The following is a 14793-nucleotide window of genomic DNA, read 5'->3' on the forward strand; positions in this document are numbered from 1 at the left end:
TGTTGCCTTTCGTCCTGTGAGAAAAATCTCAACTTTTTTCACATCTTCTCCTAAGAACAAGTTTCCTTCTCTGATTTCCCGGGTGATTACCAATTTCCTTGTTCTTGTGGCTTATCATATTATGGATAAACTCTCATTCCTCTCGAACAACATGAGTCATATCGAATATCATGAAGCTGAACAGTCTCGTCTGTTCAGCAAGTCGAGACTTGCTGAACAGGCCATTTCCACCAAGCATAAAGTTCACTGGAATAAGAGAAGAATCCTTCATAAAAGTAGATCTCTCATAGAACGTCTTATTTAAAGAAAGTTGTGAAATTTTGCTGCATTATTCTAACCTAAACAGATCCTATGTTTAGCTACATTTATATCCTTTGTGGGAGATGCTACTTTCAAATAAACTCTTTTCTGACTTGTAATTATATACAAGAGCTTGTGTAGTTCAGTGGAAACGGGTTAGGCCATCCGAAGAAAGAGCATCCTAAGTTCGATTCTGGTCGCCGACTGGAACTTTTTCTAAGTTTTTTTTTTTTTTTCGACCTGTCCTCAAGTTAGTCTATCTCTGGCACGGGCAACAGTTTTTTTCTCCCTGAAACTCGGGTATTTCATTCTGTAAACTCAAGAAATTCGGCCATAGAACCCACGCTATTTCAGACAGTAGACATAGTCATGATGATAGTGAACCAACAGATGATGACACTTGTCAGCCGCTTTTTTCCCCAGATACTGTGTATAATTAGTGTAATTTTTAGCCAGATATCTCTGATTAGCTACGTTTTAGATAGAGCAAACACTGCCGCACCTACGGGGAAATAAAATGCAATAGAGGATTTTTAGTTTTTAGTTTTTTACTAGCTACAAAGGTAGAGCTTTTTAGAATATTCTGTTATTGTTTAATATAATTGTTGTTCAATTTTTGTACTAAAGATGGAAACAAAATAGACGGAAATTTTATATATAAACGTCATTATCCAAGTGAGTTAGCTTAAGCTTGGAGTCTCTGGAACGTCTCTTATACTAACGTCATTCAATAAACTTTTCAGGCCATTCAAGGTATAAGATGTATTACAGTCATACCATAGGCTACAGACTTTAGGGTGTTTTAATTGACCATATCTAGGCTTAACAGAACTAAAGATTGTACTTACACTTTGGTGCAACACACAGATAAAGAGTTATGATATTATTATTATTTAGCTAGCAAAGGTTGGTCGAGATGGCGGCACATTTGAGCTGTCTCTCTTCACTGTGCACCGCTTAATTAGTGATAGCCTTGGGCCATCTATCTCTGATTGGTACCAGTGGAGATTGAACTGCCCACTCAGTCTCCAAAAGTTAGATAGGGCTAAATGGCCTCGCCTACTCCCGTATACGAGAATAAAAAGGCGTTAGCTGATTTTTTTTTTTTTTTAGGTTGGTCGATTGGTAGAACCTTTACTACTAATGGCTCAGCAAAAAGTTAAGCAAGTTTGAGCGCGGTTAGTAGCTAGAAGGAAATCAATCGTTCGATGCTGTTGGCACACTCTCCCTCAATGAGTCATTGAACTCCCTAGAGGTGTCACATAATAATAATAATAATAATAATAATAATAATAATAATAATAATAATAATAATAATAATTATTATTATTATTATTATTATTATTATTATTATTATTATTATTATTATTATTATTATTATTATTATTATTATTATTATTATTATACGGACATCTCATGAAGTCTAAAGACTCACCACGGGAGACCCAATCTATCTACATAATCTATCATATCTCTCCTTGAACCCATTAACAGACAAAGCACTCATAACTGAATCTGGCAACTCATTCCACTCATTCATAACTCTCCAAGCAAAAAATCGAGTTCTCACACCCCTATTGACCACACCTTTATTCAACTTCCAGGGATGACGCCTTGTTCTGGTCCCTCTAGCCAACTGCTGAAATATTTCCCCTGCATCTGTTCTACTAAACGATTTAAGCAACTTAAATGTTTCAATCATATCCCCTCTTTTTCTCCATCAACCAACTTCTGCAAACCGCATACCCTCAATCTATCCTCATAGGGAACATTCCACAGACCACTATCCATCTTGGTCACTCGCCTATGCACCTCTCCACTACTTCCTCATCCCCAAGAAACCCAGGAGACCAGACTTGAGTAATCCAGATGTGGGAGTATCAAAGCCTTATAAAGAGGAATGACAACTTCCTTATCTCTACTTGTGAATGTGTTTTTTAATAGCCAAGTAATCTTATGGATTACCTTACAAACCTTAGGAATATGTCTTCTAAACTTTAACTTTCTGTCTACCACCACTCCTAAATCTCTAACTTCATCTATTTCCTGGAGTACAGTGCTATTAATGTGATACATGCTTGTAACCTAATTGTCCCAAAATTTATAACTTTGCATATCTCGACATTAAACTGATACCATTAACTTTTGCCCATACTGACAGCCTATTTAAATCGTCCTGCAAGCACTCCACATCACAATGAAAATGCTATTCAAATTCAAATGAAAGTGTTATTCAAACATATAAACCAAATTAGAACAACCCTTCGATCCTCAAACTTTCCACATCCTTTTTATAATCATCCGGTTGTGTATGAATTAAGTTATTACTATTATCTTATTATTGCTACTGTTGTTACAGGACACATCCAAGTAGTTTAAAGACACATTATGAGAAGGTCTTCTAGTGCCTTGCAATGTCAAAACACATTTCTACCTGAAATGGTATCGAACATTTTTTAAAATCTAAGATGCTGTGTTACTGAATGATCAGTAACAATACTTTTATTATTATTATTATTATTATTATTATTATTATTATTATTATTATTATTATTATTATTATTATTTGACACCTCCAGGGAGTCCAAGGACTCATCGAGAAAGGGCACCTGCTCTACAACTCCATCTCCACCATTCAATCGCCAACCGACCGCAACTACACCATTGCCATCTACCGCCGATCACCACTGGTATTTCCACAGGCAATCACAAACATCCATGCCCACATTATACTCTATCCACTCAACCAACCAGATGAACTCTTGGATCGGTCACAAATTATGCACAGGTGCATCCATTTTCATTTTGTAATCGGAAGAGTGTTTCCTGACTTTTGAGAGGATTATATATATATATTTGAAGCAATGAATTTACTAGACTACATGACGAAATAGAAAAAAAAAAACTTACACTAAAAGCCGAGAAAAAACAATAAAACTATTTATTATATGATTTCGTTTGGTTTCGTCTTATTAGAAGACTTCATCGGATGCATAACATGAAAAGAGAAATACAAAAAAAAAAAAAAAAAAATATGCATTCCAAAAGAACAACAGCTGTAAATTAAGTTGCAAACGAACCACTGACATTTGAAAACGTTCTGGATGCCATAATATTGTCGAGTATATTCCAGGAGTTTAACCGTCTTTGGCGTAACCACGATGTACCCTATTTTGATCAGACGAAGAAATCCATTGAGCTGCACATGGAGGAGCATTTAAGAGATTAATTCTTAACCCTGACGTTAAAGATTTTATCACTCAACCAGTGATCTGAAAAATCAGAAGACATTTTCAGATTCTATGGTGAGCTTGAGAGAAGAATTATTGAAACGACAGAAAATATCCTCAATCCTGTCCACCTTAATACGTACCTAAGATATAAACTCTTTGACTGTTACCCCTCAGCTATCCAACTTTGGTGTTTTATCAAGATCATGCCTGCGTGAACATGCTGAACAATACCATGGCACCTAGAAAGCCTTCAAATGTCAGTAATGTCAGCAATCCATTGCAACTTAACTTGTTACTATTATTCTCTTGTAATGTATATGTTTTGAATTTTTCTTTTCATATTATACATACGATGAAGTATTCTAAGAAGACGAAACTAGATGGCAAATGGATGTTGGTTAAAGTCATAACGGCGTACATGTCTGAAAAGAGTATGCTTTACTGGATGCCGTTTAAAATTAGTTATAGAGTAGTAAACAAAATGATCCGAACACTCACATTTTAAAGAAAAATTTTAATTTCGCAAGAAAATAAGTACAAAAATTAAACTTTAATTTAACATAATAATTTATATATGCTCCTCTGTTGTTAACACGTTCGTTAATTCGCTTAGGCATGGACTCAACCAACATAGAACTTATTTTTCTTATTTCTGCAACTCGAAATCATGCTTTTATAATGGATTGTATATCACAATTTAATTTTCCAAGTCTCTTTTTCACTATCGTCCAAAATTTCTATTAGATTAATTAATGGCAGGAGAGTTACCCGGCCACTGAAGCAAGTAGCATATAAAAAATAGGTGCATATAGTTTATAGCCTGTTGATTTTTCAAACCCAACAACAGTATCTTATATCTGGTTTTCTTACCATGTAAATTAACATAGTTACCATTCTCCATCCTCGTAAAAAATGCTATTAGCAAACCCTTTGATAAAATCCTTTTACAGCATACACATACCAGCGGATGAATTAGAAAGCTTTATGCAGATATAAGTAAACGTCCCTTATGCAGTGTATATGCAAAATGCTTGGTAATGTGCATCACCATGTGTTCTAGGCAATACGTGAATGCTGCTAGTCAGTAATGAGAAAATGTAAAAAACAAAGAACCTTTTGGAGTTCGAAAAAGGACTTATTGTGGGTGCCCGTCTGGTTGGAGCCACGATTTTGGAAACAACAGAGCAGACTGGTTTCTCAAGAGGGGAGATATCCTGAGTTTAATGAGTGGAAAAATAACCTACATTGCCAGTCTAAGAGGCGTAACTGTGTTCCTAAGACAGTCTGTCAGGAAAGAGATCGCCATCGTGTGAGAAAGCTTGTATGGACAAACAGAACTTCCTGTGTGCAGCAATTGACTAAAGCATTTAATGAAGGCTGTTTCCAACTCACATCTTATGGAACTATGTGCAGGGTATGAAAAACTAAAGGATGAAGAGAATTGAAGAGAATCGATATTGCCAGTCGCATGCCTATACAGAAACCATTGTTCATGCAAAGAACTGAAAAGTTCATCTACTGTGGTATCAGGAACACTGTCACTGGAGATTGGGGGGGGGAAGTCATTTGGCCGGAATAGCCACGGTACTTCGTGTTCTGCACCGCAGTAGGCAGAGAGTTTGGTGGGAGCCCTTTGAAGCAATGAACCCAGCTTGCCTTGTAAACATAACTCAAGTTCTGGAGACAGTGTCATGGTGTGGAGCATATTCTGTTGGTCAAGAACAGGTCTCCTGATATTGCTGGAAAGTCGGGTGTCCTCCAAGGAATATCTGAATATCGTTGCCAACCAAGTCCATCCAGCAGGTAACTTTCGTTCTTATCCAGCAGGTGACTTTTGTTTCGTGAACAGCACAGCTACTGTTCATTAGGCAACAACTGCAGCAGTGGTTCAGCGATCATCATAGCTACTTCCACCATCTTCCCTGGTCACCACAAAGTCACCTGCTGGTGAGAATATATGTCCCATATATTCTCACCGAACCTCGGTGAGAATATATGGGACATATTAGAAAAACAGATCTGGGAGCAAAGTCCTCTTCCATCAAGTATGAACCAGTTAAAAGACTGTCTTGTGAATGCCTGTTATAGATGTAGATGCAATCCAGCACCTTGTGGAATGTATGCCAAACCGCATAGGTACTGTAATACAGGTTAGGTTTATAAGATTTATGGCCAAAGCAGTGTCTCATAGTCTGAAGCAGTGTCTCATAGTCTGAAGCAGTGTCTCATAGTCTGAGTTACTATTAGTCACTGTTGTGCTTATCTTCTAATAGCCAGGTGGTCGGCTTTGTGGGATGAAAAACCCGAGTTTCTGGGAAGAAAAACACTGCCACCCTCTGTGTGAAGCTGTAATTTGGGTTAAAGGAAGTCCAATACAGTATTAAATAAAAATTTCTAATTCAGTGGGCAGTATGTTCCACGAACATTTTCATGGAATTGGCTGAGCCTGTGCCCTTCCTGCATCCATGGTCGCAAACTCACACACACACACACACATGCGCTGAAAAAGTTAACGGATACCCCACAGAAAAGGACCATCGTCCTATGTAACGAGTCACGTGTTTGTAACTGGTATAATTGGAGGAATACGATGCTCCCAAGTCAGTGCAGTACATATAGAAGTTCAGGGTGAAATGGCTACGAGAAGAATTTGAAGAGACTTCTAATAGGATGCAATTAGGTCTAGGACCTAATTGCATCGTATAGGAAGAAATGTCCATAATTCCCACTGATCGCTACGGTACATTTGTGGAAAGTATGTCCTTTAGGAATGCTGTAGTCATCACAGTGAAAGAAGGTCCTACATCTTATTACGGTTGGTGTCATTGTTACTGACATTGTTCGTAGTACCCCTACGGTCACGTTCGGTGAGAGTGGTGGGTTGTCCACAGCGGGTAGCTCTTGCAGTCGATTCTCTGTGCCTTCATCCCAGTATGTATCACTGATTGTTGACCTGAGATGGCCCAATTCGTCAAAAATTTGCCGAATAGATACGCCTGTAACATGGCATCGTATCACAACGCCTCTTTCCAACTTCGTCAGTTCCCTTCTAGCAGCCATTTCACCCAGGTACGGTTGCACTGACTTGGGAGCATCATATTCTTATTCTAATTTTTATACTGGCTACAAAGACGTGAGTCATTACAATGGCACAATGTATCTTGCCTATGGGGGTGTCCGTTGACTTCTTTCCAAGCAGTGCATATCGTTTATATTTACAGATACAAGACAGTAATATTTAATCACATTGATTTTTTTTTTTTTTTTCACAGTAAAATATACGATTATTGGAACAACTTACAGAACCACTAGCGACGGTTACCATGGCGTCAAAGCAGCACCACGTGTTGGCAGTATTAATAACTTCCATATACTGTACATGTATATTGTAATTGGTTTATATAATGCTGTGTTAATAAAAATAAATTTAGAGCTTAAATAAATTTTCCATATATTTTGGTTTTATGTAATAATCAACACAGAGAAAATCAAATGCTTTACAGTAATTATAAGTCAACCCATCAAAATAATTAGTAAAATGAACGTTAATGCATTGCCTACAAAGTGGCGAAATTACATGGAAATAAGTGTTTAAACTAACATCTATTTCATAATAACGAACATTTATACTATTGAAAGTCGCTTTTATGTACTTTGAAAAAAAAAAAAATAAATAATGGTTTTGCATATTGCTGCTGGTATGCTGTTTTTCAAAAGCGCTAGTGAATTCTTAGGTGCGAGTTCTAATCTAAGTTGTATCTAGATCTTTTGTTTTATTATTATTATTTATCACCTCCAGGGAATCTTTGAATCCAAAGACTCATCAGGGAGGGCATCCACTCTACAACTCTGTCTCCACCAACTGACCGCAACTACACCAACGCCATTTATCGCCGACTGCCAGTACTAGTATTTCCACAAACAATCACAAACATCCATGCCCATGGCGGGATTCGAACCCAAACCCGCAGCCTTTTGTCTGGGGAGCGGATACGCTAACCAGGCTGGCATTTTAGCTCTAGCTTGTGTATTCCACTGAAAACATGTGCCATGAATGTTATACTGAATGTAATGTTTGTGTAAGTAAAATAATAAAAAAAAAAAGTTTTGTTTTTTAATAAAAACTGTTTAACTGCTACAAATGTTATCAGATGTGAAATTCGTTTCATCTTGGGTATGCCAATAAGCTTTATGTAATTAGTCAGACATATTTGTAATAGAAACATAAAGAAGAAGTTTGCAATTTTTACCTTTTATGTAATATAATATAATAGATTTAGTTTAATCCTTTATCCCAGTGAGAGCAAACAAAGTTTGCGCCTGAAAATATCTTCAGGACTAAATATAGTGTTGTACTATCTTATCCAGTAAGTAGTGCAACACCAAGGCAACTCGTGGCAAAGGTGGAGCAAGCTACCAGGCACTTCTAACCCAGTATCTCCCAAAATGCAAAACACATTTCCTATGTGGATATGTATACTGTTATGCATTAAAGGGATTGGCCATCTACCCAGACTAGTTTCGACCTTTATTGAGGTCTCTTCAGTGGGAGCCAGGCCCAGAGCTGGAGATACCAGGCAGAAGCAGTAGCAAGTCATCTGTGCCTATGGGAGTTGCCAAAAGGTTTATCACCTTTTTTTAAAAATTACTCTGGATTTAGAGAAAGATGTTGAAAATTTATTTATCACTAGGTTAGACTATAATAGATTTAGTTTAATCCTTTATCCCAGTGAGAGCAAACAAAGTTTGCGCCTGAAAATATCTTCAGGACTAAATATAGTGTTGTACTATCTTATCCAGTAAGTAGTGCAACACCAAGGCAACTCGTGGCAAAGGTGGAGCAAGCTAGAAGTGCCTGGTAGTTAGAAGTTAGAAGTGCCTGGTAGCTTGCTCCACCTTTGCCATGAGTTGCCTTGGTGTTGCACTACTTACTGGATAAGATAGTACAACACTATATTTAGTCCTGAAGATATTTTCAGGCGCAAACTTTGTTTGCTCTCACTGGGATAAAGGATTAAACTAAATCTATTATAGTCTAACCTAGTGATAAATAAATTTTCAACATCTTTTATGTAATAGTATGACTGAAGTTGTTACCTGGGTTTAACATCTCCATACAATTAGGAATATATGGTATAACAAAAACTAACTCTTCTCATGTAACTATGTTGTTATACAGAAATATTATTTATGTGGGGGCTATGTTCTTCTCTGAAAAAAAATTTCATAATTCAGCACATATACCAAGACTTATACTGACAATTTTAAAAAAATTGTCAGTACATTTTCAGTTATACTGAAAATCAGTATAATCCCCTTTCCCTTCACTGCCACCTTTATAAGGATATTTCATCTGAAGGTGTTTAATCTGGAGGTGGAAGGATTTTTCATCCTGAAAAACAGGCGAAGTAGTCAAAAGAACACAACATTCATAATACACTGCCTTTGAACCATAGTTGCTTCATCTTTAAACTCTCCCTCATCTGAATGAATGTGTCTATTAATCCCAAATGATTTCCAACACTGTTTTGCTAGAGCAAACATTCTATTGTCCCTGTATCAGCTAGATTAAGTCGTTCTCAATTGAAAAGCTCTTATAAACATTTCTTGTTTGTAAACTGGATTCATACCTAAGCCCTTCCAATAGAACAGCAAATAGTATTATGTGACACCTCCAGGGAGTCCAAAGACTCATTGAGGGAGGACTTACTCCACAACTCTCTGTCACTACATTCAATCCACCAACTACAACAAACCAGAACTACACCAACGGCATCTACCACTACTAGTATTTTCACAAACATCCATGCCCACGGCAGGATTCGAACCCGCAGCCTTTTGGCTGGAGAGCGGATACGCTAACCACTTGGCCAGCTAGGATGGCAAAAATTTGCTTCACCCCTGGTGGATCTTGAACCTACAGTCTTTGGCTCTGGAGGCCAACGCCTTATTCATTAGCCACAGGAGCAACTTACTACTAGGTACAACAATACTAGGTAGTTGCATGCTCAAAGGAAAATGGCAAAATGTCTGTAATCATTTTGCCATTATACGAAATTATATGAAAACATGAGAAAACATGAAATTAATTCTATTTTCAATGGGCATAAAATAAAAGCATATTATCCTCATGGTTAGTAAACTAAAAAACTGTAATGAGAAAGGATTAAAAAAAAATTAGAACCATATTTAACAAGATATACCCATACTATGCTTCTCGACCACAAACCACCAGAAATAAACACAGAAATCCCTATAATATTTGCATTTCAACTTTGGTGGGGTAACTATACTATTTATATATAACTATACTTATATCATTGTGCATCTTCCTCTCACAGTAAGAATTCCTTTTTCAATTATATAGTACTTTCATTAGGTCCATGGGAAAAGTTTTGAATTCCCTGAAATTGAAGTAGAAAAATAAGAAAGTGAATATTGTACAAATTGAAGGGACACGGGACAAATTTCCAGTGTCCCTTCAGAAATGTAATATGTAGTCACTTATGAATTATGTTTGCATTCTTATCTGACTGAGATGAAATATTTAATCTTTAGTGAAATTTAAAGGTATGATAATGTACGATGAAATTTAGTTAAGGAAAAAAAAATTTGTTGTTTAATTATTCTTCTGTAAAATTGCTTTTTGCGAAATTATTTGCTTAAAATATTGCAGACACACTAAATTCATATACATATCTTATAGGAACAACTGGCCCTCCTGGACCAAAAGGTGAAAGGGGAGAGCCTGGAATGAAGGTAAAAAAAAAATTGTCTCTGAATCCAAACTTTGTTTAAAATTTGTAAAATTTATTGTGAAATTTTTAGTTTTTCCCTGTTTTTATTAACAATAGTAAAACTGAATCCATAAACTTACTATTCATTCGGTGGTTGTTTGTTAGATGGTTTTTATGATATATTATTATCATGATTAAGGTGTGTGTGTGTGTGTTGGGGGAAACAGAACATGGCCACTTTTGAAAGAAAAGTGATGATGATGTCCTGTTCCCCCCCCCCCCCCCCCCCCCAAGGAAATTACTAGTGTTATTGACTACTACTATGATGAATATAGTCTTTTAAAACATTCATTTGAATCTTTAGTATCATCTGTTTTAGTATCTGCAAAAACATTTTCTAGCCATTATATAATAATATGGGAAAAAGTGTTCTCCAGTTTTATTTTTGGTAAATATTCACTAAAAAAGGACACATTAAAAAAAATTCCTTACTTTCTCCTAAAAGTCAATAAAATTCCTTTTCCTCCCACTTGAGGAGATAGGTTTAAACTAACAACAGCATAATTTTATGTAATTAATGTAAGCAGACTAAAGGTTAAGTTGAAAGAGAAAACTTTCTCATTATAATATATAATTATAATGAGATAATATAATATATGATTATAATTTTTGGAACAGCTAATTTTTGAATCAAAGTTAAAAGTTGAACTTTGAAAGATGGTAACAGCTGCTGCTTTTATTTCAAATAGGTTTGGTGGTAGAATTACAGATGTCATATCAGCGAAACAATGACAAAATAATCTATAGATGAGGTGCAGAGCAGAAAATGAGCATCTAATAATATAGTGTTTAACACTTTGCAACACACACACACACACACCACACCACACCACTCTAGTCCACTCCACTCCACTCGTGGTGTAGTGGTTATCACATCCACCTGATGCGCAGTAGGTCCCAGGTTCAATCCCTGGTAAGTACAACCTCTGATTATTTAAGCCTGCCTGCTTGGCCAAGTGGTTAGCGTATCCACTCTCCAGCCAAGAGGCTGTGTGTTCGAATCCGACGTAGGCATGGATGTTTGTGATTATCTTCTACCTTCATACATTCATTCACCCAAGTATAGATACACTCTCCCAATATGGATTGGGTCACCATGGGAGCAGTAGACCCAAAACTTCCTACAATGGGAGAGGCCTTCACCTGTGGATAGAAAAATAGGCTGTTCATCATCATCATATATATGGGGGGGGGGGTCTGATAAACACCTAGAACAAAAAAGGTTTTTTCAGAAAAAAATATCTTTTCTTTTAGGATATATAAGAAAACATAAAATTAATTAATTTTTGTTCTAGTTATTTATCAGAACTTTTCAGCCCCCCCCCCCCCAAAAAAAAAAAAAAAAAAAAACTCGTATCAGTCCAAACACATGAGAATCCTTTCTTTTTTCATTGTTACATGGTGATCAGCAGGGCCGGCAGAAGCGGGCATGCAGGCGCCGTTACGATGAGGGCACCGGCGCCAGGGAACGGTTCATAACTTAATTTTTAAGAAACAGAATTTTTATCATAAAAACAAAAAAATTCTTAGAATGATCAATATTAAAATAAATGAGGCCGTATACACTGAATAAAAATTTTTAAAACAATGTATATTGCCGCCTCTTTGATCAAGCAGCTGTTTACAATTTTGCAGCTAGAGTAGGCTAAATGCTTGCCTGCAGAATGTTGTGTCTACTGCAGTCTATCTAAAGTGAAATGGTGAGGAAACGTATTAGTCATATGATATGCATCTCAGAGGCTACTGACAGTAGCGCAGTGCAGACTATTATTTCGTCTCTGTGTCGTGTTGTGTAATAATTTCTTGTGGGTATAAAATAGAAATGGAATCAGAAATTTAAAAAAAAGTTATCCAGTGCACAAAATCATAAGCATCACGCTGTGAAAGAAGCAAACAAACTGGGGCTTTTAATTAATTTGTTAAAATATTCTGATGCAGATTGTAACCAACTCGATACATCAGAAATCAGAGTCGAAGAACCGTACACATCATCCAGTTTGCATGAAGTACTATTGCAACTATTGAACAAGATAATTGAACATGATTTAAGTGAAAAATAGTTAGGATTTAGTCAACTACAACAAGATTTAGTTGTAGTTGACCACGAAACTAACACATTGTTAGTCTCTGTGAATTTAGAAGATCCAGGTGAACGATGAAAAATTACGAGTTGTTTTAATTGAAATGGGTCCTGTTCAAAATAAAAATATAATATATCCCAGAAATACGTATGGTCGTAAATTTGGCGACGTATTATAATAGAAAAATGGAAAACTGGAGCTCGTGCCAAGAACATGGCTCATTTATTCCAAAACTTTAAATTCTGTTTTTTGCTTTTGTTGCAAACTTCACACCTACTGAATCAACTGAATCTTGTAGATGGTTATAACGATTGGAGAAATGTAAGTACAACTTTACATAGACATGAGACTAGTTTAACTCACATGAAAAATTTCTTAAAATGGAAGGAACTTGATAAAAATTAAAAAAAACAAAATTACTGTTGATTTCCAGACTCAAAGCATGTATGAAATGGAAAAGAAACATTGGATGAGGTTTTAGAACGCTTGATTGAAATTATAAAATTCCTTGGTAGCCGAAATTTAGCTTTTCGCGGATCATCTGATAAATTATATGAAAGAAATAACGGCAATTTTTTAAAATTAGTCGAACTGTTTGGGAAATTTGATCCTGTTATGGAAAATCATGTCGAAAGGGCCCTACCACGAAACAATAGAGTACACTATTTGAGTAAAGAGAGTCAAAATGAAATATTGGAAACTTTAAGTAACGCAATCAGGGATACAATTTTATTATCAATTCTAAAATCTAAATATTATTCCATATTTTTAGACTGCACACCTGATGCAAGTAAAACAGAACAAATGACCATTATTATTCGCTTTGTTTCCTGTGACAATGGAATTGTCAAGATCAGGGAAAACGTTTTAGGTTTTGCAGATATATCAGATTCCACAGGACGTGGTTTATGTGCAACAATAATGGAACAACTGGAAAAATGGAACATTCCCATTGAAGATATGCGAGGTCAAGGGTATGACAATGGGGCAAATATGGGCTCTAAAATTTGCTTTTGAACAAAAATCCTCTAACTTTTTACGTGTTATGTGCTGCTCATACTGTAAATTTAATCATTAACGATGCAGCCAAAGTGAATGCAGATGCAATTAGTTTCTTTGCAATTATTCAAGAAATATACAATTCTTTTCATTCTCTTACAGACGTTGGGCAATCCTTTTAAAGTTCGTAAAAAAAATTAACATTGAAACAGCCATCAGAAACGCGATGGGATAGTAAAATTAATGCAATCCGCCCTCTACGATATCAGTTAGGAGAAATTTATGATGCACTTTTTGAAATTTTAAATAATGAAAATTTTAATAAAGAAACTCAGCATGAAGCACAAACATTATGTGCTAAAATAAAGGACTACAAATGTATTTGCTCTCTTATAACTTGGTATGATTTACTTAACAGAATAAACCCTGTGAGTAAAGTGATTCAAGACAAAAATATGAACATTACACTTCCTTTAGAATCTATCGAAAACTTAAAAATATTCTTACAAGAGTATCGATCAGATACAAATTTTAAAGAAGTTCTAAAAACGGCAAAATAACTGAGTGAAGAGGTGGATGGAGAACAAGAATTTAAAACTGGTACGGAAGTTTGACGACGAAAGAAGACACGACAATTTGACTACGAGCATCATGACGAAACGTCACAATCGCCAGAAGATAAATTTAGAGTGAATGTGTTTTATACACTTCTAGACGTTGCAATGTGTTCGTTAATAGAACGTTTTGAACAACTAAAAGATATGATAATTTCAATTTCTTGTATAAATTACTACAAATTAATAACGAAGATTTACGAAAAATTTGTGACGATTTACAGATTCTCTTGAAGGACTGCGACAATAAAAACGTAAATGCAATAGAACTATATAACGATTGATGTTCAAAGTTTATTTTTCACTTGGTTAGACTATAATAAATTTAGTTTAATCCTTTAACCAAGTGTCAGCAAACAAAGTTTGCACCTGAAAGTATCTTCAGGACTGAGGTAAGGTGTACAACACCAGGCACTCGTTGCAAAGGTGGAGCAAGCTCGCAACACTCCTATCTCAGTCTCTCCCATAATGCAAAACACATCTCCTTGCTGATATGTATAATGTTATGCATTAAGGCGCATAACGCTATACATATCCACAAGGATATGTATAGCGTTATATATACATAGACCTATAACAATAGCTATTGGGTTGAGTCCTTTGAGATTTTTTTTAATGGAGTGAAACAGCACTGAGAAAGGATATTTTGTTTTTTGTGTTTGGTCTGTTCTTGAGACAAAAAACAATAGTTATTGATGTAGCTCTGCATACTATATATAGTTTATATTTATTTACAAATGTATTTCAGTTTTATTTAATTTTTTTTTAA

General features: G+C 35.7%; 1 protein-coding gene across 1 annotated transcript in view; it reads left to right on the top strand.

Annotated features, from left to right (window-relative positions):
• Positions 1-14793, top strand: part of Mp (collagen XV/XVIII-type protein multiplexin) — a 339834-nt gene that overhangs the window by 103651 nt on the left and 221390 nt on the right. Inside the window, exon 5 of the mRNA XM_090402408.1 lies at positions 10240-10292. Coding sequence (XP_090258534.1) covers positions 10240-10292 — 53 coding nt within the window. The remainder of the gene's footprint in view (positions 1-10239; positions 10293-14793) is intronic.

This window comes from Typopeltis vanoorti, chromosome 2 (genome assembly GCF_054136105.1).
Source record: "Typopeltis vanoorti isolate ZY-2024b chromosome 2, IOZ_Tvanoo_1.0, whole genome shotgun sequence".
Taxonomy (NCBI): domain Eukaryota; kingdom Metazoa; phylum Arthropoda; class Arachnida; order Uropygi; family Thelyphonidae; genus Typopeltis; species Typopeltis vanoorti.